The following is an 18,597-nucleotide window of genomic DNA, read 5'->3' on the forward strand; positions in this document are numbered from 1 at the left end:
GTCCACTGATCCCTACATTTGGAGTCCCTACTGTGTCCTTTACTAATTCACAGGTGGATGCAATTGCCTTTACCTTATTGCTAACCCAACAACGCAGAATATTATTATCCTCAAAAGCTACACATCTCCCATCCATTTCTTTATGGTTAAAAGATCTTGTTTTTTTTTTACTTGAAAAAATCAAGTTTAGACTCAGAGGGAGCGCTGTTGGGTTTCTGCAGCAACCTTGTATCACATATCTTGGATCGATGAAACCTTTTGGACCTGATTGAACTGATTGTGATGGGTGTGTTGTGTGTGTGTTTTTTATAAATATTTTGTAGGGCCTACGGTTAGTGTTATGGGATTAGATGTTCATGAATGTTCAGGTTGTCTCTTGTAGGAAAAAAAAAGATAAATAAATGTAAAAAAAAAAAATGGACATTTTAATACGGAGTCCTACGGGAATGTGCTCTGTTTTGGAGGCAGCCTCAAGTGGCCAATCAAGGAACTGCAATACATTTGACTTCTGGGTTGGGGTCAAAATATATATTTGAGGTTTACCACCTGGTTATTACTAAATCCAGAGACACTGTTAAAGGACTGACAGTATTTAGACACCAAACACCGCAGCCTTAAGATGGACTTAACAAAACTGGAAAATCAACACCAGGTGACGGCTATTCTCCGACACTCTTTGTTTGTGGCACTGCAAGTTGTTTCTATAAACACAACCCTGAATCAGTCTGAATGATGCAGCAAAGATTAGTTTTTCAAACATGTCCTCAGTAATTGTGAAATCATCCATGTTGACAACAGTTAGCAAACAGAACTTAACGTAAGCTAATGGCAAGTTCGCCACATGACTCCGCCCTCCACTGTCACCACAACTGTTGTCGGTTCTGCTCATTATGGTTAACATCAGCTACTCCCAAACTTAAGAATGCCACAGTCCAGGGCCACAGTCCACACTTTGGGAATCACTGGTCAGCATAAGTAATAAATAAACATTTTAGTAAATCAACAATTTGGCATTTCTAATCTATTTTAATAGATTAAAATGCCATCAAGTGACAGACACCCTACTGGTGGAAAAACAGCACGCATAGACGTGTGAAGACATTCTACACCAAGACGATCAGAAAGGAGAGAAGGAAGGGCAACGGCAATAAAGAGGCACAAAAGGAAAGGAGAGCTGGAGAGAGAGAACATCCAGAAAGAGAACGAGCTGAGCGCTGCAGAGGAGGAGGGGGAGTGAAAGGTGTACGGCTGATGGAGCGCTGCAGAGCAGGGCAGCTCTCAGACGGCTGTCTAGACAGTGTCAAGGGAGGTGTTGCTGATTAATGACGCACCAAAAACTATCCACCCCCCCCACGCTCACACCCCACCCCTGCATTACGAGCCGCCCACACTCGTTCGCTGCTTCTCCCTCTGTGCTTGTCTCTGCGTGGCCTTCTCCATCTCACAGGGTGCTTTAACGCTGACACGTTTTAACGCTCTGGTGTGGTCACTGCGACTGGCGGCTGCAGCATATTATTAAAGGCTGTGGGCGGGATGAGCTCATGTGCCAAGGTGGGAGGGGGTTGATTGGTCTTATTGGTTGACTGACAGCCGTCCATGTTGACCTGCGGATCATCCTGATGGCCTGAAAGTGCAGCAGAGAGGCCGCACTGACCGCAAAATCTAACAACAGTAGCATAAAGAAGCCTGCCAATATGTAGACCTGGGTTCGATTCCCGCTCATGCTACCTGTCTACATCCTCGGACAAGACATTTCAAAAGCAATGTCTCAGTCCACCTGGTGGTAAATGGGCACCAGAGGTGCCAACCTTCAATGGTGCCATATCTCAATGATGGAACGTAAAGGGATGCACGCCATTTTTGAGATTAAACGTACAATATATTTTTCAGTAATGTTTTAACTTTTAAAAGTAATTACGACATTATTATAAGCAGCAGTTGTATCTGCATGTAACTGTTAGCCATCAAAGCATTTTGAAAACAGGTGAGAGTTCTCATCAAATAATTTCATCCTTATGGTGCAGACGTTTTTCTGAGTCATTTGCCATTTGCAGTCTTTAGGGAACTTTACCCAACCAATGCTCTTCATCCACGGATATTTTGTAGGATTTTTCATCTTTACGTTATGCAACAAGCACAAGGAGGCCTCGAAGAAGTAAACCATGATGCTAACTTGCCAGCTGAGCTCAAATCAAAATCAAATCAAATCAATTTTATTTATATAGCGCCAAATCACAACAAACAGTTGCCCCAAGGCGCTTTATATTGTAAGGCAAAGCCATACAATAATTACGGAAAAACCCCAACGGTCAAAACGACCCCCTGTGAGCAAGCACTTGGCAACAGTGGGAAGGAAAAACTCCCTTTTAACAGGAAGAAACCTCCAGCAGAACCAGGTTCAGGGAGGGGCAGTCTTCTGCTGCGACTGGTTGGGGCTGAGGGAGAGAACCAGGGAAAAGACATGCTGTGGAGGGGAGCAGAGATCAGTCACTAATGATTAAATGCAGAGTGGTGCATACAGAGCAAAAAGAGAAAGAAACACTCAGTGCATCATGGGAACCCCCCAGCAGTCTACGTCTATAGCAGCATAACTAAGGGATGGTTCAGGGTCACCTGATCCAGCCCTAACTATAAGCTTAGCAAAAAGGAAAGTTTTAAGCCTAATCTTAAAAGTAGAGAGGGTGTCTGTCTCCCTGATCCGAATTGGGAGCTGGTTCCAGAGGAGAGGAGCCTGAAAGCTGAAGGCTCTGCCTCCCATTCTACTCTTACAAACCCTAGGAACTACAAGTAAGCCTGCAGTCTGAGAGCGAAGTGCTCTATTGGGGTGATATGGTACTATGAGGTCCCTAAGAAGAGATGGGACCTGATTATTCAAAACCTTATAAGTAAGAAGAAGAATTTTAAATTCTATTCTAGAATTAACAGGAAGCCAATGAAGAGAGGCCAATATGGGTGAAATATGCTCTCTCCTTCTAGTCCCCGTCAGTACTCTAGCTGCAGCATTTTGAATTAACCGAAGGCTTTTCAGGGAACCTTTAGGACAACCTGATAATAATGAATTACAATAGTCCAGCCTGGAGGAAATAAATGCATCAATTAGTTTTTCAGCATCACTCTGAGACAAGACCTTTCTAATTTTAGAGATATTGCGCAAATGCAAAAAAGCAGTCCTACATATTTGTTTAATATGCGCATTGAATGACATATCCTGATCAAAAATGACTCCAAGATTTCTCACAGTATTACTAGAGGTCAGGGTAATGCCATCCAGAGTAAGGATCTGGTTAGACACCATGTTTCTAAGATTTGTGGGGCCAAGTACAATAACTTCAGTTTTATCTGAGTTTAAAAGCAGGAAATTAGAGGTCATCCATGTCTTTATGTCTGTAAGATAATCCTGCAGTTTAGCTAATTGGTGTGTGTCCTCTGGCTTCATGGATAGATAAAGCTGGGTATCATCTGCGTAACAATGAAAATTTAAGCAATGCTGTCTAATAATACTGCCTAAGGGAAGCATGTATAAAGTGAATAAAATTGGTCCTAGCACAGAACCTTGTGGAACTCCATAATTAACCTTAGTCTGTGAAGAAGATTCCCCATTTACATGAACAAATTGTAATCTATTAGATAACTATGATTCAAACCACCGCAGCGCAGTGCCTTTAATACCTATGGCATGCTTTAATCTCTGTAATAAAATTTTATGGTCAACAGTATCAAAAGCAGCACTGAGGTCTAACAGAACAAGAACAGAGATGAGTCCACTGTCTGAGGCCATAAGAAGATCATTTTTAACCTTCACTAATGCTGTTTCTGTACTATGATGAATTCTAAACCCTGACTGAAACTCTTCAAATAGACCATTCCTCTGCAGATGATCAGTTAGCTGTTTTACAACTACCCTTTCAAGAATTTTTGAGAGAAAAGGAAGGTTGGAGATTGGCCTATAATTAGCTAAGATAGCTGGGTCAAGTGATGGCTTTTTAAGTAATGGTTTAATTACTGCCACCTTAAAAGCCTGTGGTACATAGCCAACTAATAAAGATAGATTGATCATATTTAAGATCAAAGCATTAATTAATGGTAGGGCTTCCTTGAGCAGCCTGGTAGGAATGGGGTTTAATAGACATGTTGATGGTTTGGAGGAAGTGACTAATGAAAATAACTCAGCCAGAACAATCGGAGAGAAAGAGTCTAACCAAATACCAGCATCACTGAAAGCAGCCAAAGAGAACGATATGTCTTTGGGATGGTTATGGGTAATTTTTTCTCTAATACTTAAAATTATTTATTATTATTTATTATTATTTATTAGCAAAGAAAGTCATGAATTCATTACTAGTTAAAGTTAAAGGAATACTCGGCTCAACAGAGCTCTGACTCTTTGTCAGCCTGGGTACAGTGCTGAAAAGAAACCTGGGGTTGTTCTTATTTTCTTCAATTAGTGATGAGTAGTAAGATGTCCTAGCTTTACGGAGGGCTTTTTTATAGAGCAACAGACTCTTTTTCCAGGCTAAGTGAAGATCTTCTAAATTAGTGAGACGCCATTTTCTCTCCAACGTACGGGTTATCTGCTTTAAGCTGCGAGTCTGTGAGTTATACCACGGAGTCAGGCACTTCTGATTTAAGGCTTTCTTTTTCAGAGGAGCTACAGCATCCAAAGTTGTCCTCAATGAGGATATAAAACTATTGACGAGATAATCTATCTCACTCACAGAGTTTAGGTAGCTACTCTGCCCTGTGTTGGTATATGGCATTGGAGAACATAAAGAAGGAATCATATCCTTAAACCTAGTTACAGTGCTTTCTGAAAGACTTCTACTGTAATGAAACTTATTCCCCACTGCTGGGTAGTCCATCAGAGTAAATGTAAATGTTATTAAGAAATGATAAGACAGAAGGGGGTTTTCAGGGAATACTGTTAAGTCTTCAATTTCCATACCATAAGTCAGAACAAGATCTAAGGTATGATTAAAGTGGTGGGTGGACTCATTTACATTTTGAGCGAAGCCAGCTGAGTCTAATAATAGATTAAATGCAGTGTTGAGGCTGTCATTCTCAGCATCTGTGTGGATGTTAAAATCGCCCACTATAATTATCTTATCTGAGCTAAGCACTAAGTCAGACAAAACGTCCGAAAATTCACAGAGAAACTCACAGTAACGACCAGGTGGACGATAGATAACAACAAATAAAACTGGTTTTTGGGACTTCCAATTTGGATGGACAAGACTAAGAGTCAAGCTTTCAAATGAATTAAAGCTCTGTCTGGGTTTTTGATTAATTAATAAGCTGGAGTGGAACATTGCTGCTAATCCTCCGCCTCGGCCCGTGCTACAAGCGTTCTGGCAGTTAGTGTGACTCGGGGGTGTTGACTCATTTAAACTAACATATTCATCCTGCTGTAACCAGGTTTCTGTAAGGCAGAATAAATCAATATGTTGATCAATTATTATATCATTTACTAACAGGGACTTAGAAGAGAGAGATCTAATGTTTAATAGACCACATTTAACTGTTTTAGTCTGTGGTGCAGTTGAAGGTGCTATATTATTTTTTCTTTTTGAAGTTTTATGCTTAAATAGATTTTTGCTGGTTATTGGTGGTCTGGGAGCAGGCACCGTCTCTACGGGGATGGGGTAATGAAGGGATGGCAGGGGGAGAGAAGCTGCAGAGAGGTGTGTAAGACTACAACTCTGCTTCCTGGTCCCAACCCTGGGTAGTCACGGTTTGGAGGGTTTAATAAAATTGGCCAGATTTCTAGAAATGAGAGCTGCTCCATCCAAAGTGGGATGGATGCCGTCTCTCCTAACAAGACCAGGTTTTCCCCAGAAGCTTTGCCAATTATCTATGAAGCCCACCTAATTTTCTGGACACCACTCAGACAGCCAGCAATTCAGGGAGAACATGCGGCTAAACATGTCACTCCCGGTCCGATTGGGGAGGGGCCCAGAGAAAACTACAGAGTCCGACATTGTTTTTGCAAAGTTACACACCGATTCAATATTAATTTTAGTGACCTCCAATTGGCGTAACCGGGTGTCATTACTGCCGACGTGAATTACAATCAGCTCAGCTCAGAGGTATGGAGTAACATTCATGCCAAATGTCTGAAGGAAATGCTTTTTGACAAAAACTACAGATTTTGCTTTTTCTATTTACCTCCAGAGATCATGGATCCACCATGTAGATTTATTAAAGTCCTGAGATCAAGGATCCAGTGACCAATTTCATATTTATTTACTTTTAGACTCAATAAAATGTTGTTGACATAGAAAACCTGTAAAACCTACTTTTAGTACACAGAAAATTCACAAGAGGGAATTGATAAGGAATCGGATCTATAAGCAGAATCGATAATGGCATCGATATCGATAAAATCTTATCAATATCCATCCCTACTTCAGAAAACACAATAACACTTTAACAATATTTCCCTGACTGTTAAGGCATAAGTTCATTTGAAAACTACTGTAAAGTGATTTACTTCTGTAAGAAAGTGTTTTAACGGATGTTTTGACTGTGGCACCAAAGGTGGAGAAACTGCGCCATGTGTCATTTGAGCAACTTCAGAACTGATCAGAGCATTGCAGTTCAGCCAGAATGGCTATTGATTAATGGATAGTTGCTGTTATTTTTCATTATTTCATTGTGTTATATTTTGTTGGCGTTATTAAAAAAAATATATATTTCTGACCTATAATACTTTAGGGGAAACACTGAATAGACCGTACTTGCAGTGGTTCTGGTTTCTGCAAGAGTCAGACATCCAGAATTGCACCTGTATGTTTCCTGTTTGGGTGTGACCGCTTTTAATCTCATATGTTTTTACGCCTTTGGTCTTTGGAAATTTTTACCAACTTTGTTAGCACTAAGCGCCGGAGTCCAACTCTGCTGTGGCTGCCATGACTTTTTTAATTTAAATTTTTTTTTTTTTTTTTTAACTGGAGCCAAGTCAATCAATGACTGGAGCCAAAAAAAGACATCACTCACACAGTCAAGTGGTTCTGACCCAATGTGTCCACAAATACCTTATAAGTGTTCGTATCATAATCACGACAAAAGATATAAAGTTGTACAATGTGTGTTGAAAGTGTAATGATTATGATAACATCGGAATAGTTGTCACTTCTGTATTTCATCGCAGACCCATTCAAGATCCTTAATTCTTTCAATACCAACACTCAGAGTGCCCAAATTAAATTCATCAAGTTTTGTATTATTGTGATAGAACTGTTTGTAATACTGGATTCTCTAATACTCACAAAAATCTGTGTCAGCTCCTACAGTAGTGTTCAGAATAATAGTAGTGGTATGTGACTAAAAAGACTAATCCAGGTTTTGAGTATATTTCTTATTGTTACATGGGAAACAAGGTACCAGTAGATTCAGTAGATTCTCACAAATCCAACAAGACCAAGCATTCATGATATGCACACTCTTAAGGCTATGAAATTGGGCTATTAGTAAAAAAAAAAGTAGAAAAGGGGGTGTTCACAGTAATAGTAGCATCTGCTGTTGATGCTACAAACTCAAAACTATTACGTACAAACTGCTTTTTTAGCAATCCTGTGAATCACTAAACTAGTACTTAGTTGTATAACCACAGTTTTTCATGATTTCTTCACATCTGCAAGGCATTAATTTTGTTGGTTTGGAACCAAGATTTTGCTCGTTTACTAGTGTGCTTGGGGTCACTGTCTTGTTGAAACACCCATTTCAAGGGCATGTCCTCTTCAGCATAAGGCAACATGACCTCTTCAAGTATTTTGACATATCCAAACTGATCCATGATACCTGGTATGCGATATATAGGCCCAACACCATAGTAGGAGAAACATGCCCATATCATGATGCACCACCATGCTTCACTGTCTTCACTGTGAACTGTGGCTTGAATTCAGAGTTTGGGGGTCATCTCACAAACTGTCTGCGGCCCTTGGACCCAAAAAGAACAATTTTACTCCCATCAGTCCACAAAATATTCCTCCATTTCTCTTTAGGCCAGTTGATGTGTTCTTTGGCAAATTGTAACCTCTTCTGCACATGTCTTTAATTTAACAGAGGGACTTTGCAGGGGATTCTTGCAAATAAATTAGCTTCACACAGGCGTCTTCTAACTGTCACAGCACTTACAGGTAACTCCAGACTGTCTTTGATCATCCTGGAGCTGATCAATGGGTGAGCCTTTGCCATTCTGGTTATTCTTCTATCCATTTTGATGGCTGTTTTCCATTTTCTTCCACGCGTCTGTTTTTTTTTTTTTGTCCATTTTAAAGCATTGGAGATCATTGTAGATGAAGAGCCTATAATTTTTTGCACCTGCATATAGGTTTTCCCTTCTCCAATCATCATTTTAATCAAACTATGCTGTTTTTCTGAACAATGTCTTGAACGTCCCATTTTCCTCAGGCTTTCAAAGAGAAAAGCATGTTCAATAGGTGCTGGCTTCATCCTTAAATAGGGGACACCTGATTCACACCTGTTTGTTCCACAAAACTGACGAACTCACTGACCGAATGCCACACTACTATTATTATGAACACCCCCTTTTCTACTTTTTTTTTACTAATAGCCCAATTTCATAGCCTTAAGAGTGTGCATATCATGAATGCTTGGTGTTGTTGGATTTGTGAGAATCTACTGAATCTACTGGTACCTTGTTCCCATGTAACAATAAGAAATATCCTCAAAACCTGGATTAATCTTTTTAGTCACATAGCACTACTATTATTCTGAACACTACTGTATATACTGTTATCAGTAAAGGGCTTTACATGATTGGTTGTATTGCAGGTTTTTCCAGTTCATCTGTTCCCCAACACCGCTCATAATTGCCTCCATCTGCTGCCGGAGCCATTAAATAAACAAGTGAGTACACGCACCTTTATTTGCGGCCCTGTATTTGCCAGCATTTTGACAGCCTCCAGGAACGTGCCAAATGAGATTTTGTTTGGATTGTACTGCCAGTCATACCCACTGCAATTTGCAAATCTCCAACTCTGGGTTGATCAAATATTGACCAGCAACCATGAAGGTAAATGTCAGAATCTTTGTGCTTGAAGAAACATCATATACGAGCAGCTTTTTAAAAATATACACAAAATAGTTTGAAACAGTAAGAAAACACAAGATGATTATTTTTTGGTTTATATTCTGTTCTGTCAGCTCTGGAGCACTGCCTCAGGTCCTGGATGGCAACCACTCAGACAGACAACTGGTTCATCCACCACCTCTCCAAAGTATCCCTCTAACTGCTGCAGCCAGGTGAAATGTGGCTGTGTCCTTGGCATCCTCCAGCTGCTGGGGGTCCTCAACACTCAGGAGCCAATGTGCTAGATCATGACCAGAGAAATGCACCACATGGACAAAATGTTGTAGTTGATGATCTCTCACAATGCAAGTGACATTCCTCATAGTCTCCCTGAGTAAGTGCTTCTCTGACACAGCCATTCCAGTGGCACACAAGGATCCTCTAAAGTGGCCAAGTACCTACGACATCCAGTCGTCTCTTCAGATCATTGGTTAGAGCCCAAGTCTCAGAATCACACAATTAGAGAGAGACAAGAAGAACCAGGATTCTAAAGACTTGGACCTTCTTTCTCCTGCTAAGATATCGACATCACCAGCTGTCTCGCAGCTTAAAGCAGATAACCCGTAAGATGGAGAGGAAATGGCGTCTCACTAATTTAGAAGATCTTTACTTAGCCTGGAAAAAGAGTCTGTTGCTCTATAAAAAAAGCCCTCCGTAAAGCTAGGACATCTTACTACTCATCACTAATTGAAGAAAATAAGAACAACCCCAGGTTTCTTTTCATCACTGTAGCCAGGCTGACAAAGAGTCAGAGCTCTATTGAGCCGAGTATTCCTTTAACTTTAACTAGTAATGACTTCATGACTTTCTTTGCTAATAAATTTTAACTATTAGAGAAAAAATTACTCATAACCATCCCAAAGACATATCGTTATCTTTGGCTGCTTTCAGTGATGCCGGTATTTGGTTAGACTCTTTCTCTCCGATTGTTCTGTCTGAGTTATTTTCATTAGTTACTTCATCCAAACCATCAACATGTCTATTAGACCCCATTCCTACCAGGCTGCTCAAGGAAGCCCTACCATTATTTAATGCTTCGATCTTAAATATGATCAATCTATCTTTATTAGTTGGCTATGTACCACAGGCTTTTAAGGTGGCAGTAATTAAACCATTACTTAAAAAGCCATCACTTGACCCAGCTATCTTAGCTAATTATAGGCCAATCTCCAACCTTCCTTTTCTCTCAAAAATTCTTGAAAGGGTAGTTGTGAAACAGCTAACTGATCATCTGCAGAGGAATGGTCTATTTGAAGAGTTTCAGTCAGGTTTTAGAATTCATCATAGTACAGAAACAGCATTAGTGAAGGTTACAAATGATCTTCTTATGGCCTCAGACAGTGGACTCATCTCTGTTCTTGTTCTGTTAGACCTCAGTGCTGCTTTTGATACTGTTGACCATAAAATTTTATTACAGAGATTAGAGCATGCCATAGGTATTAAAGGCACTGCGCTGCGGTGGTTTGAATCATATTTATCTAATAGATTACAATTTGTTCATGTAAATGGGGAATCTTCTTCACAGACTAAGGTTAATTATGGAGTTCCACAAGGTTCTGTGCTAGGACCAATTTTATTCACTTTATACATGCTTCCCTTAGGCAGTATTATTAGACGGCATTGCTTAAATTTTCATTGTTACACAGATGATACCCAGCTTTATCTATCCATGAAGCCAGAGGACACACACCAATTAGCTAAACTGCAGGATTGTCTTACAGACATAAAGACATGGATGACCTCTAATTTCCTGCTTTTAAACTCAGATAAAACTGAAGTTATTGTACTTGGCCCCACAAATCTTAGAAACATGGTGTCTAACCAGATCCTTACTCTGGATGGCATTACCCTGACCTCTAGTAATACTGTGAGAAATCTTGGAGCCATTTTTGATCAGGATATGTCATTCAATGCGCATATTAAACAAATATGTAGGACTGCTTTTTTGCATTTACGCAATATCTCTAAAATTAGAAAGGTCTTGTCTCAGAGTGATGCTGAAAAACTAATTCATGCATTTATTTCCTCTAGGCTGGACTATTGTAATTCATTATTATCAGGTTGTCCCAAAAGTTCCCTGAAAAGCCTTCAGTTAATTCAAAATGTTGCAGCTAGAGTACTGACAGGGACTAGAAGGAGAGAGCATATCTCACCCATATTGGCCTCTCTTCATTGGCTTCCTGTTAATTCTAGAATAGAATTTAAAATTCTTCTTCTTACTTATAAGGTTTTGAATAATCAGGTCCCATCTTATCTTAGGGACCTCATAGTACCATATCACCCCAATAGAGCGCTTCACTCTCAGACTGCAGGCTTACTTGTAGTTCCTAGGGTTTTAAGAGTAGAATGGGAGGCAGAGCCTTCAGCTTTAAGGCTCCTCTCCTGTGGAACCAGCTCCCAATTCAGATCAGGGAGACAGACACCCTCTCTACTTTTAAGATTAGGCTTAAAACTTTCCTTTTTGCTAAAGCTTATAGTTAGGGCTGGATCAGGTGACCCTGAACCATCCTTTAGTTATGCTGCTATAGACTTAGACTGCTGGGGGTTCCCATGATGCACTGAGTGTTTCTTTCTCTTTTTGCTCTGTATGCACCACTCTGCATTTAATCATTAGTGATTGATCTCTGCTCCCCTCCACAGCATGTCTTTTTCCTGGTTCTCTCCCTCAGCCCCAACCAGTCCCAGCAGAAGACTGCCCCTCCCTGAGCCTGGTTCTGCTGGAGGTTTCTTCCTGTTAAAAGGGAGTTTTTCCTTCCCACTGTGGCCAAGTGCTTGCTCACAGGGGGTCGTTTTGACCGTTGGGGTTTTTTAATTATTGTATGGCCTTGCCTTACAATATAAAGCGCCTTGGGGCAACTGTTTGTTGTGATATGGCGCTATATAAATAAAATTGATTGATTGATTGATCACCAAACACCTCTGCCCAGTGACCGCATGACTCCAGTTATTCCCAGGTGTCTCTCAATCTCAAAAGCCGAGGACCCAGAGAGAAGAACGTCACTGTCTAGATAACTGAACGTCTCTGCAAGTTCAGCAATTTGACCAGACAGATACACTTCTGATGGCCAAGTCCAGGACATCATTGAAAACCTGTATCTTAGTCTTGATCCAGGACAATCGCAAACCCAGACATTCGGATTCCTCGCTCAGCTTTTCACATGCTCCCATGAGCGTATATCCATGGATTCTGCAAAGATCACAGCATTGTCTGTGAAATTAAGGCCAGTAAAGCTTTCCTCGCCAAGAACAGCGCCTAAGTCTCTGGTTTACACAATATGACCCAACAGACAGTCCCTGCAAGTACTGAACAATGAAAGTGCCAAAAAACATCCTTGAGGAATACCAGTATTCACTGGGAAACTGTAACAAACGGGAAAACTAGAGGGCCCCCAGAGAGAGGATACGCCTGCCACACAGCTGTCAACAATGTTATTTGGTGACAAACTCGTGGAAGTTTCATCACCGTCAAGCGGCTGTTGGAACGGTTACCATCGAGCTGCCCGGCTTGGTTACAGAAACACTGGAAAGTGACATCTCTGAGGCAAATTCAGCAAGAACCTGAAACGTCAGCAGTACGACAGAGGAAAGAAACTGAAAATGTGGATGTGTAGTCGTCGTGCAGTAAACTTATTTCCTACTGTAGGTTTGATGGAATGGTGTGATGGTCTTACCTCTGAGGTGCCTTGTCGTGAGCTGACATCTGAAGGCCACAGACACCCATCCTACACAACAAAACAGAATAAAAGCAGGTACTTAACGTCAGATGGTCAGGGTGTATATTTATTAATTTCTTAAGAAAGTCGTCTGCCTGTAAGTTTAACATTTAGATGGAATTTTATTACTGTACTTGTGTACTTCCTCTAAATCCATTTGGAACAGTTCCAAATATGTTTGTTTTCTTTACTGGCAGGCTGAAGCTTTTCTTGTTAAATTATCAAACATGTTGAGGTACATGGACACGTGGGCCAGTCCAGCTCCATTTTTCCTCATGTTTCTATTAACCAGTGGTGGGCACAGTTCCACTAACCACCAATTAACAAAGCTCTTTTCAGCTAACTTCAAAAACCATCAGCAGCTCAATTAGCTTCCGCTAAATTTAGTTTTGCTAACCTTTAGTCCGCTAACATTTTTTTGCTGGCATAGTAGCCGAACGGTCAAAAACATTTGTCAACCCTAAAATCAAACATGTTAGTTCCTGTCTGTTATTATGTTTTGCAGCGGTCAGGCAGCTGTGAGGAGCTGAGCTCAACCCTACCCCAGCAGAAGGGGCCTGGATGCCCACATGGTACAAAGAAGAAAAAAAAAAGTCATTTACATTCAACATAGAGTACCCCAGATGTGTGGCAAAAGGCATAAAAGGCAAAACAGGTTTGACATATGGTTTGATTTAAAAACCAAACTAATTCAATCAATCAATCAATCAATTTTTTTATATAGCGCCAAATCACAACAAACAGTTGCCCCAAGGCGCTTTATATTGTAAGGCAAGGCCATACAATAATTATGTAAAACCCCAACGGTCAAAATGACCCCCTGTGAGCAAGCACTTGGCTACAGTGGGAAGGAAAAACTCCCATTTAAACAGGAAGAACCTCCAGCAGAACCAGGCTCAGGGAGGGGCAGTCTTCTGCTGGGACTGGTTGGGGCTGAGGGAGAGAACCAGGAAAAAGACATGCTGTGGAGGGGAGCAGAGATCGATCACTAATGATTAAATGCAGAGTGGTGCATACAGAGCAAAAAGAGAAAGAAACAGTGCATCATGGGAACCCCCCAGCAGTCTACATCTATAGCAGCACAACTAAGGGATGGTTCAGGGTCACCTGATCCAGCCCTAACTATAAGCTTTAGCAAAAAGGAAAGTTTTAAGCCTAATCTTAAAAGTAGAGAGGGTGTCTGTCTCCCTGATCTGAATTGGGAGCTGGTTCCACAGGAGAGGAGCCTGAAAGCTGAAAGCTCTGCCTCCCATTCTACTCTTACAAACCCTAGGAACTACAAGTAAGCCTGCAGTCTGACAGCGAAGCGCTCTATTGGGGTGATATGGTACTACGAGGTCCCTAAGATAAGATGGGACCTGATTATTCAAAACCTTATAAGTAAGAAGAAGAATTTTAAATTCTATTCTAGAATTAACAGGAAGCCAATGAAGAGCCAATAATTCCGGCCATTTTATTGATTTGAACGTCAAGACTATCATTTTTACAAATTGAAAATATCACAAATATCTTTTAGTTTTAAATTAATGCACTAATTCTGAAAGTTTGAGCATTAAAACTCACAGATGCCAAACGGCATTATGGGAAAATGAGCATACTCATCACTGGTTGGCTGTTGAGTTATTTGTAAAAAACCCACACACAAGTTACTGTGTGTGTTGGTTTTTACAAATACATGTGTTTTTGTAAATATGTAATTTGTTTTTCATTTGTAAAAAAAAAAAAGGCATTTGCAAAACTGAAAACTCTGTTAAGTGTGATTCAGGCAGAGCACCAAATGGCAACCATGTGACAACTAGTTGCTATTTACACTCCCATCCAATAGATGGTGGTGTTCTATGGATTTTGACCCAAAATACATGGAACACCGGTATATCATAGATCAGCGGTTCTGATTAACAGCAAAATATGGCCAGTTAAGGGGATTTGTGAAAGAGACATGATGTGCGTCCGTAACTACAGAGGATATGGGGAGATCGAGAGTGTAGAGATGATGTGTGAGGTGAGCAGATCCAGAGAACATTGAGGACAAAAAAATGGGACCTTCACGGTTAATACAGTATATAGTACAGTATACAGAATATAGATATTGATTACCAAATACTTTGGTAAACCTATTTCTAGTACCATCTAGTACCAGTAAATCTAGTACCAAAAACAGTTCATCCACATGAATAAATGTATATTTTCAATGAAGAGGTGGAGTCAAATTATTTGTCTATACAGTGTTCTGGAGAAATACGTCACTTATTCTGAAAACTGATTCTATGAACATTTTGATCCACATATCACCAACATTTGATAAATGCAGAGGGACAGACAACAATGTACTCAAACAATAAAATGACATTTTAATTTTGGCCATTTACTTTTCACTGATATACAATTTTCTTCATATATTACAGTACTTTTGTGAGCCAAAGACTTTGGTGAACCCATTTCTAGCACCAAAAGAGTTTGTCCACATGAATAAAGGTGTATTTTTAATAACGATTTGAAGAATGTGCGAAAAATGCGTTTCTTAAGGTTTAGCGCAAATTTGCTCCCATTTACAGTGTTCTAAAAAAATTATGTGAAAATATTCTGAAAACTGATATTGTTGTCAAACACAACATTTTGCCACACAACACAGGCATTATACCCAAAAAGCATCTTAAATGGAATTTACTGAAAGTATAGGAAAAATCAAGAAAATACCCCTTCCCCTCAGAGGGCTAATGAAGAACACAAATGGGTCATTCCATCTCAAGTCACCCAGGGGCTCCCAGGTCACCCCTCAGTCCTGAGTTGCTTATTTAATATGTTGTTCCTCTGCCAGAGTAATGGTGAAATGCCAAATATTGGAGCTACACCTCAATCAATATTATCTGGATTTTCCACATTTTATGAATACAGTGATTTCTACCAAATGTAGACATTAATAACTAGACTGTCATTAGCTTCCCAGCTTTGAAAATACACATCCTAGCCTACCTTCTGGTATAGAGTTGGAATATGAAATCAGTAATCAATTTTAGTGTATCTGGTGTATATGGGCCTTCCACAAGGCCCTGAAAATGATAGAATTTCCAAAACTTTACGTGTTGTCCGTATATCTGCATTCTCAAAAATCCCTCAAAGATATCAGCTATGGTCTTAAAATTATTTTTATCATCATTTATGATGTGTTAAAGCATATCTATGAAGTGAAATCATACCAGTCTGGAGCAAAATGTCGAGTTGTGAAAAATATGCTAATATTTTGAAAACATGAAAATGGGCCATTTTCAGCACCCCAAAAGGTAATGTGGGTATTTGAGCATCGTATTCATATTTATATAATGTATTCTTATGTGTCGACGCGGGTTGAGGAGCGGACCTGCGTCTGACGGAACCCAGCGCTAAAATAACCAGAAAGCGGTTCCAATAACAAAACAATTTATTTTTCCACCCTCTGGTGCATAACAAAGTGTATGAACAAAAAAATGCGTCAGTCTGGTGGAGTGAAGGCTGGCACGCTCTCCAGCGCCTAAAAGGATCGAGGCCCGGCGCTTCTGGACCCACGTTTACCGCCAAACACCCCCCAGGTGGACACGACAAACCGACACTCTGCGAAGGATAGAAAAGGTGAGGTAAGTCAGCAGCTACAACCAATATCCTTCAAAAGGCACACACTATCAGCAACACATTCAGGTCTGTATTTAAGCTTTATGTAAATGAGCAGCTTCTCACAACAGGTGGAGGATCACCAGTCCGCACGCCACGGCAGTGAGAAACGAGCTGCACAATTCTCATCACAATTCAAATATACTGCGTAACAAAATACCAAGTTACTATCAACAATTAGTCAAACAATTAATCACCTCTGATGTGTGCCATGTGTCCCTCACCCTTCCTCCTTCACAGGCACGATGTGTCAAACCCAGGCGCGGTCCTCAGCGTCTCACAAACGAACATCACAAGGTCGAGTTCCCGGCAATTCTGCTTGAATCACACATGGCTTAAATGCAGAACGCCATCTCATTATCTGCTTCAGCTGAAAGTCTTTAAGGTTACACGTGAGCACCATCCACAGGTGCTGCACATAACGTTGATGAGGGTGAAGGACTCTTCTGCCAGCACCTTCTCCACAGACAATAAATCAGTTTGCATACCACCTGGAGAGCACAGAAAAGAAAAGAACACCAACATATCCAGCCACACCCCCCCAACACACAACAATTCTTACATACCTCAAGATGGTATGTTCCAAAAATGGTGTTGAGTCTGAGCTTCCTTCTTGTGGTCTGCGTCTGCACAGCAGCTGGTGTAATATGCTCTTGTCTTTCGGTGAACTGAATATAGTTCATTCGAAATAAACTCAATTTGACTTTAACTGTCACAGTCTGTTTATCAATATAGCTTTATAGATAGTTGGAATCACTAGACAACCACAGAATTATTTAAAAGTAAGATCTATGCATCTGCAGGAGGCTGAACAAATATGCAGCGATCAAGGATCACCTCCTCAAGTAATAATATTTTGTGTCATCTGCAGTGATCTCTCACAGCGAACTGCACCTCGGTTTGTGCAAACCAGGCAGCAGTTTACAGATGCGTGAGTTTGAGGATCAGGGTGAAAACGTTCCAGCACCAGCAGACATTCGCGTGTAAACAGCTTTGATCTGTGATCAGAAACAGTGCTCTCTCTCTCTCCCCCCATCCCCGCTCTCTCTCTCGCTCTCAATGCTGAACGAAACGGGAAGAATCAAGTTTGCTTGTTACTATAAATGGCAATATTTTCTACTTTTTGGGGGCGGGGGGGGGCACAGAAGGACTCTGAACGGGGTCAGATATGGAGTGACTAAATTCAAAATTCAAAATTCAATTAAATTCAGGTGTACCTTAAACCAGTGCTTAATTTGTAAAGTGGGAGGTCCCAGAGCGCAGAGGATGGGTGGCTCTGGTGCAGAAAAAAAAAAAGAAGGGCTGGGGGCTTGCGAACAATGCTGTGCGCCACACCGAAAATAAACTGGGCATGTATTGTACTAGTCACACCAAATCCGGATAGAGTACAAATTCCTCAGTGGTCCCTCGTTTATCGCGGGAGTTACGTTCTCCGCGTTCACACCGGGCGCGACGCGAGCCACTGCAGCCACAGGTTGCCATGTGTAATGACGCGTTTTGGTGCAAAACCGCGCAGCGCGACGTGAGTGAAGGGATTTTGAGCGCTTTGCGCGTTTGTAGCGCGATATTGCGTCGCATCACGTCGTGTTGCCCTCCTCCCCAAGTTGAAAAATCTGAACTTTTTCGTCTCGTCGCGCCGCGATGACCAATCAGGGACTGAATATGTAGTGACGTGGAGATGTCTGGAGTTTGACTGAAGATGTGAACATGTCCTGTATCTGGTAGCAGCGTGTGAGCAGGACTTATGTCTCTTTTGTCCTTTATTTCACAATCATGACAGAGTTTTTGGAGCGAGCAGCAGCCCCACAGCAGGGGGAGCGGAGTTTCTTTTTCTTTTTTTTACATGCGCGCGCGAGGGAATCATCCATGGAGATTATTTTACTTATTAACTACACAGATGTATAATAAAGCAAATGGTGACTGGTTTCTAAACACAATTATGACAGAGTTTTTTGGGGAAGGGCGAGCTGCAGCAAGAAGCGGAGTTTCTTTTTTTTTTTTAATTGTTTATATGTGCGCGCGTGAACGGGATAGTTGGTCCTCAAACTGGGTCCCGCAGAGGCGGCAGGACCGCTGAAAGTGGCCGTCATCCAGACGCAGGCAGCTCCTGCAGCAAATAATGATACTCTCTGTATTGGGAGCTTT

At 41.0% G+C, this 18,597-nt stretch overlaps 1 protein-coding gene across 1 annotated transcript in view; it reads right to left on the minus strand.

Annotated features, from left to right (window-relative positions):
* LOC117513658 (low-density lipoprotein receptor class A domain-containing protein 4-like) overlaps window positions 1-18,597 on the minus strand; it is an 832,720-nt gene that overhangs the window by 14,451 nt on the left and 799,672 nt on the right. Inside the window, 1 exon segment of the mRNA XM_034173890.1 lies at window positions 12,766-12,816. Coding sequence (XP_034029781.1) covers window positions 12,766-12,816 — 51 coding nt within the window.

This window comes from Thalassophryne amazonica, chromosome 7 (assembly GCF_902500255.1).
Source record: "Thalassophryne amazonica chromosome 7, fThaAma1.1, whole genome shotgun sequence".
NCBI lineage: Eukaryota > Metazoa > Chordata > Actinopteri > Batrachoidiformes > Batrachoididae > Thalassophryne > Thalassophryne amazonica.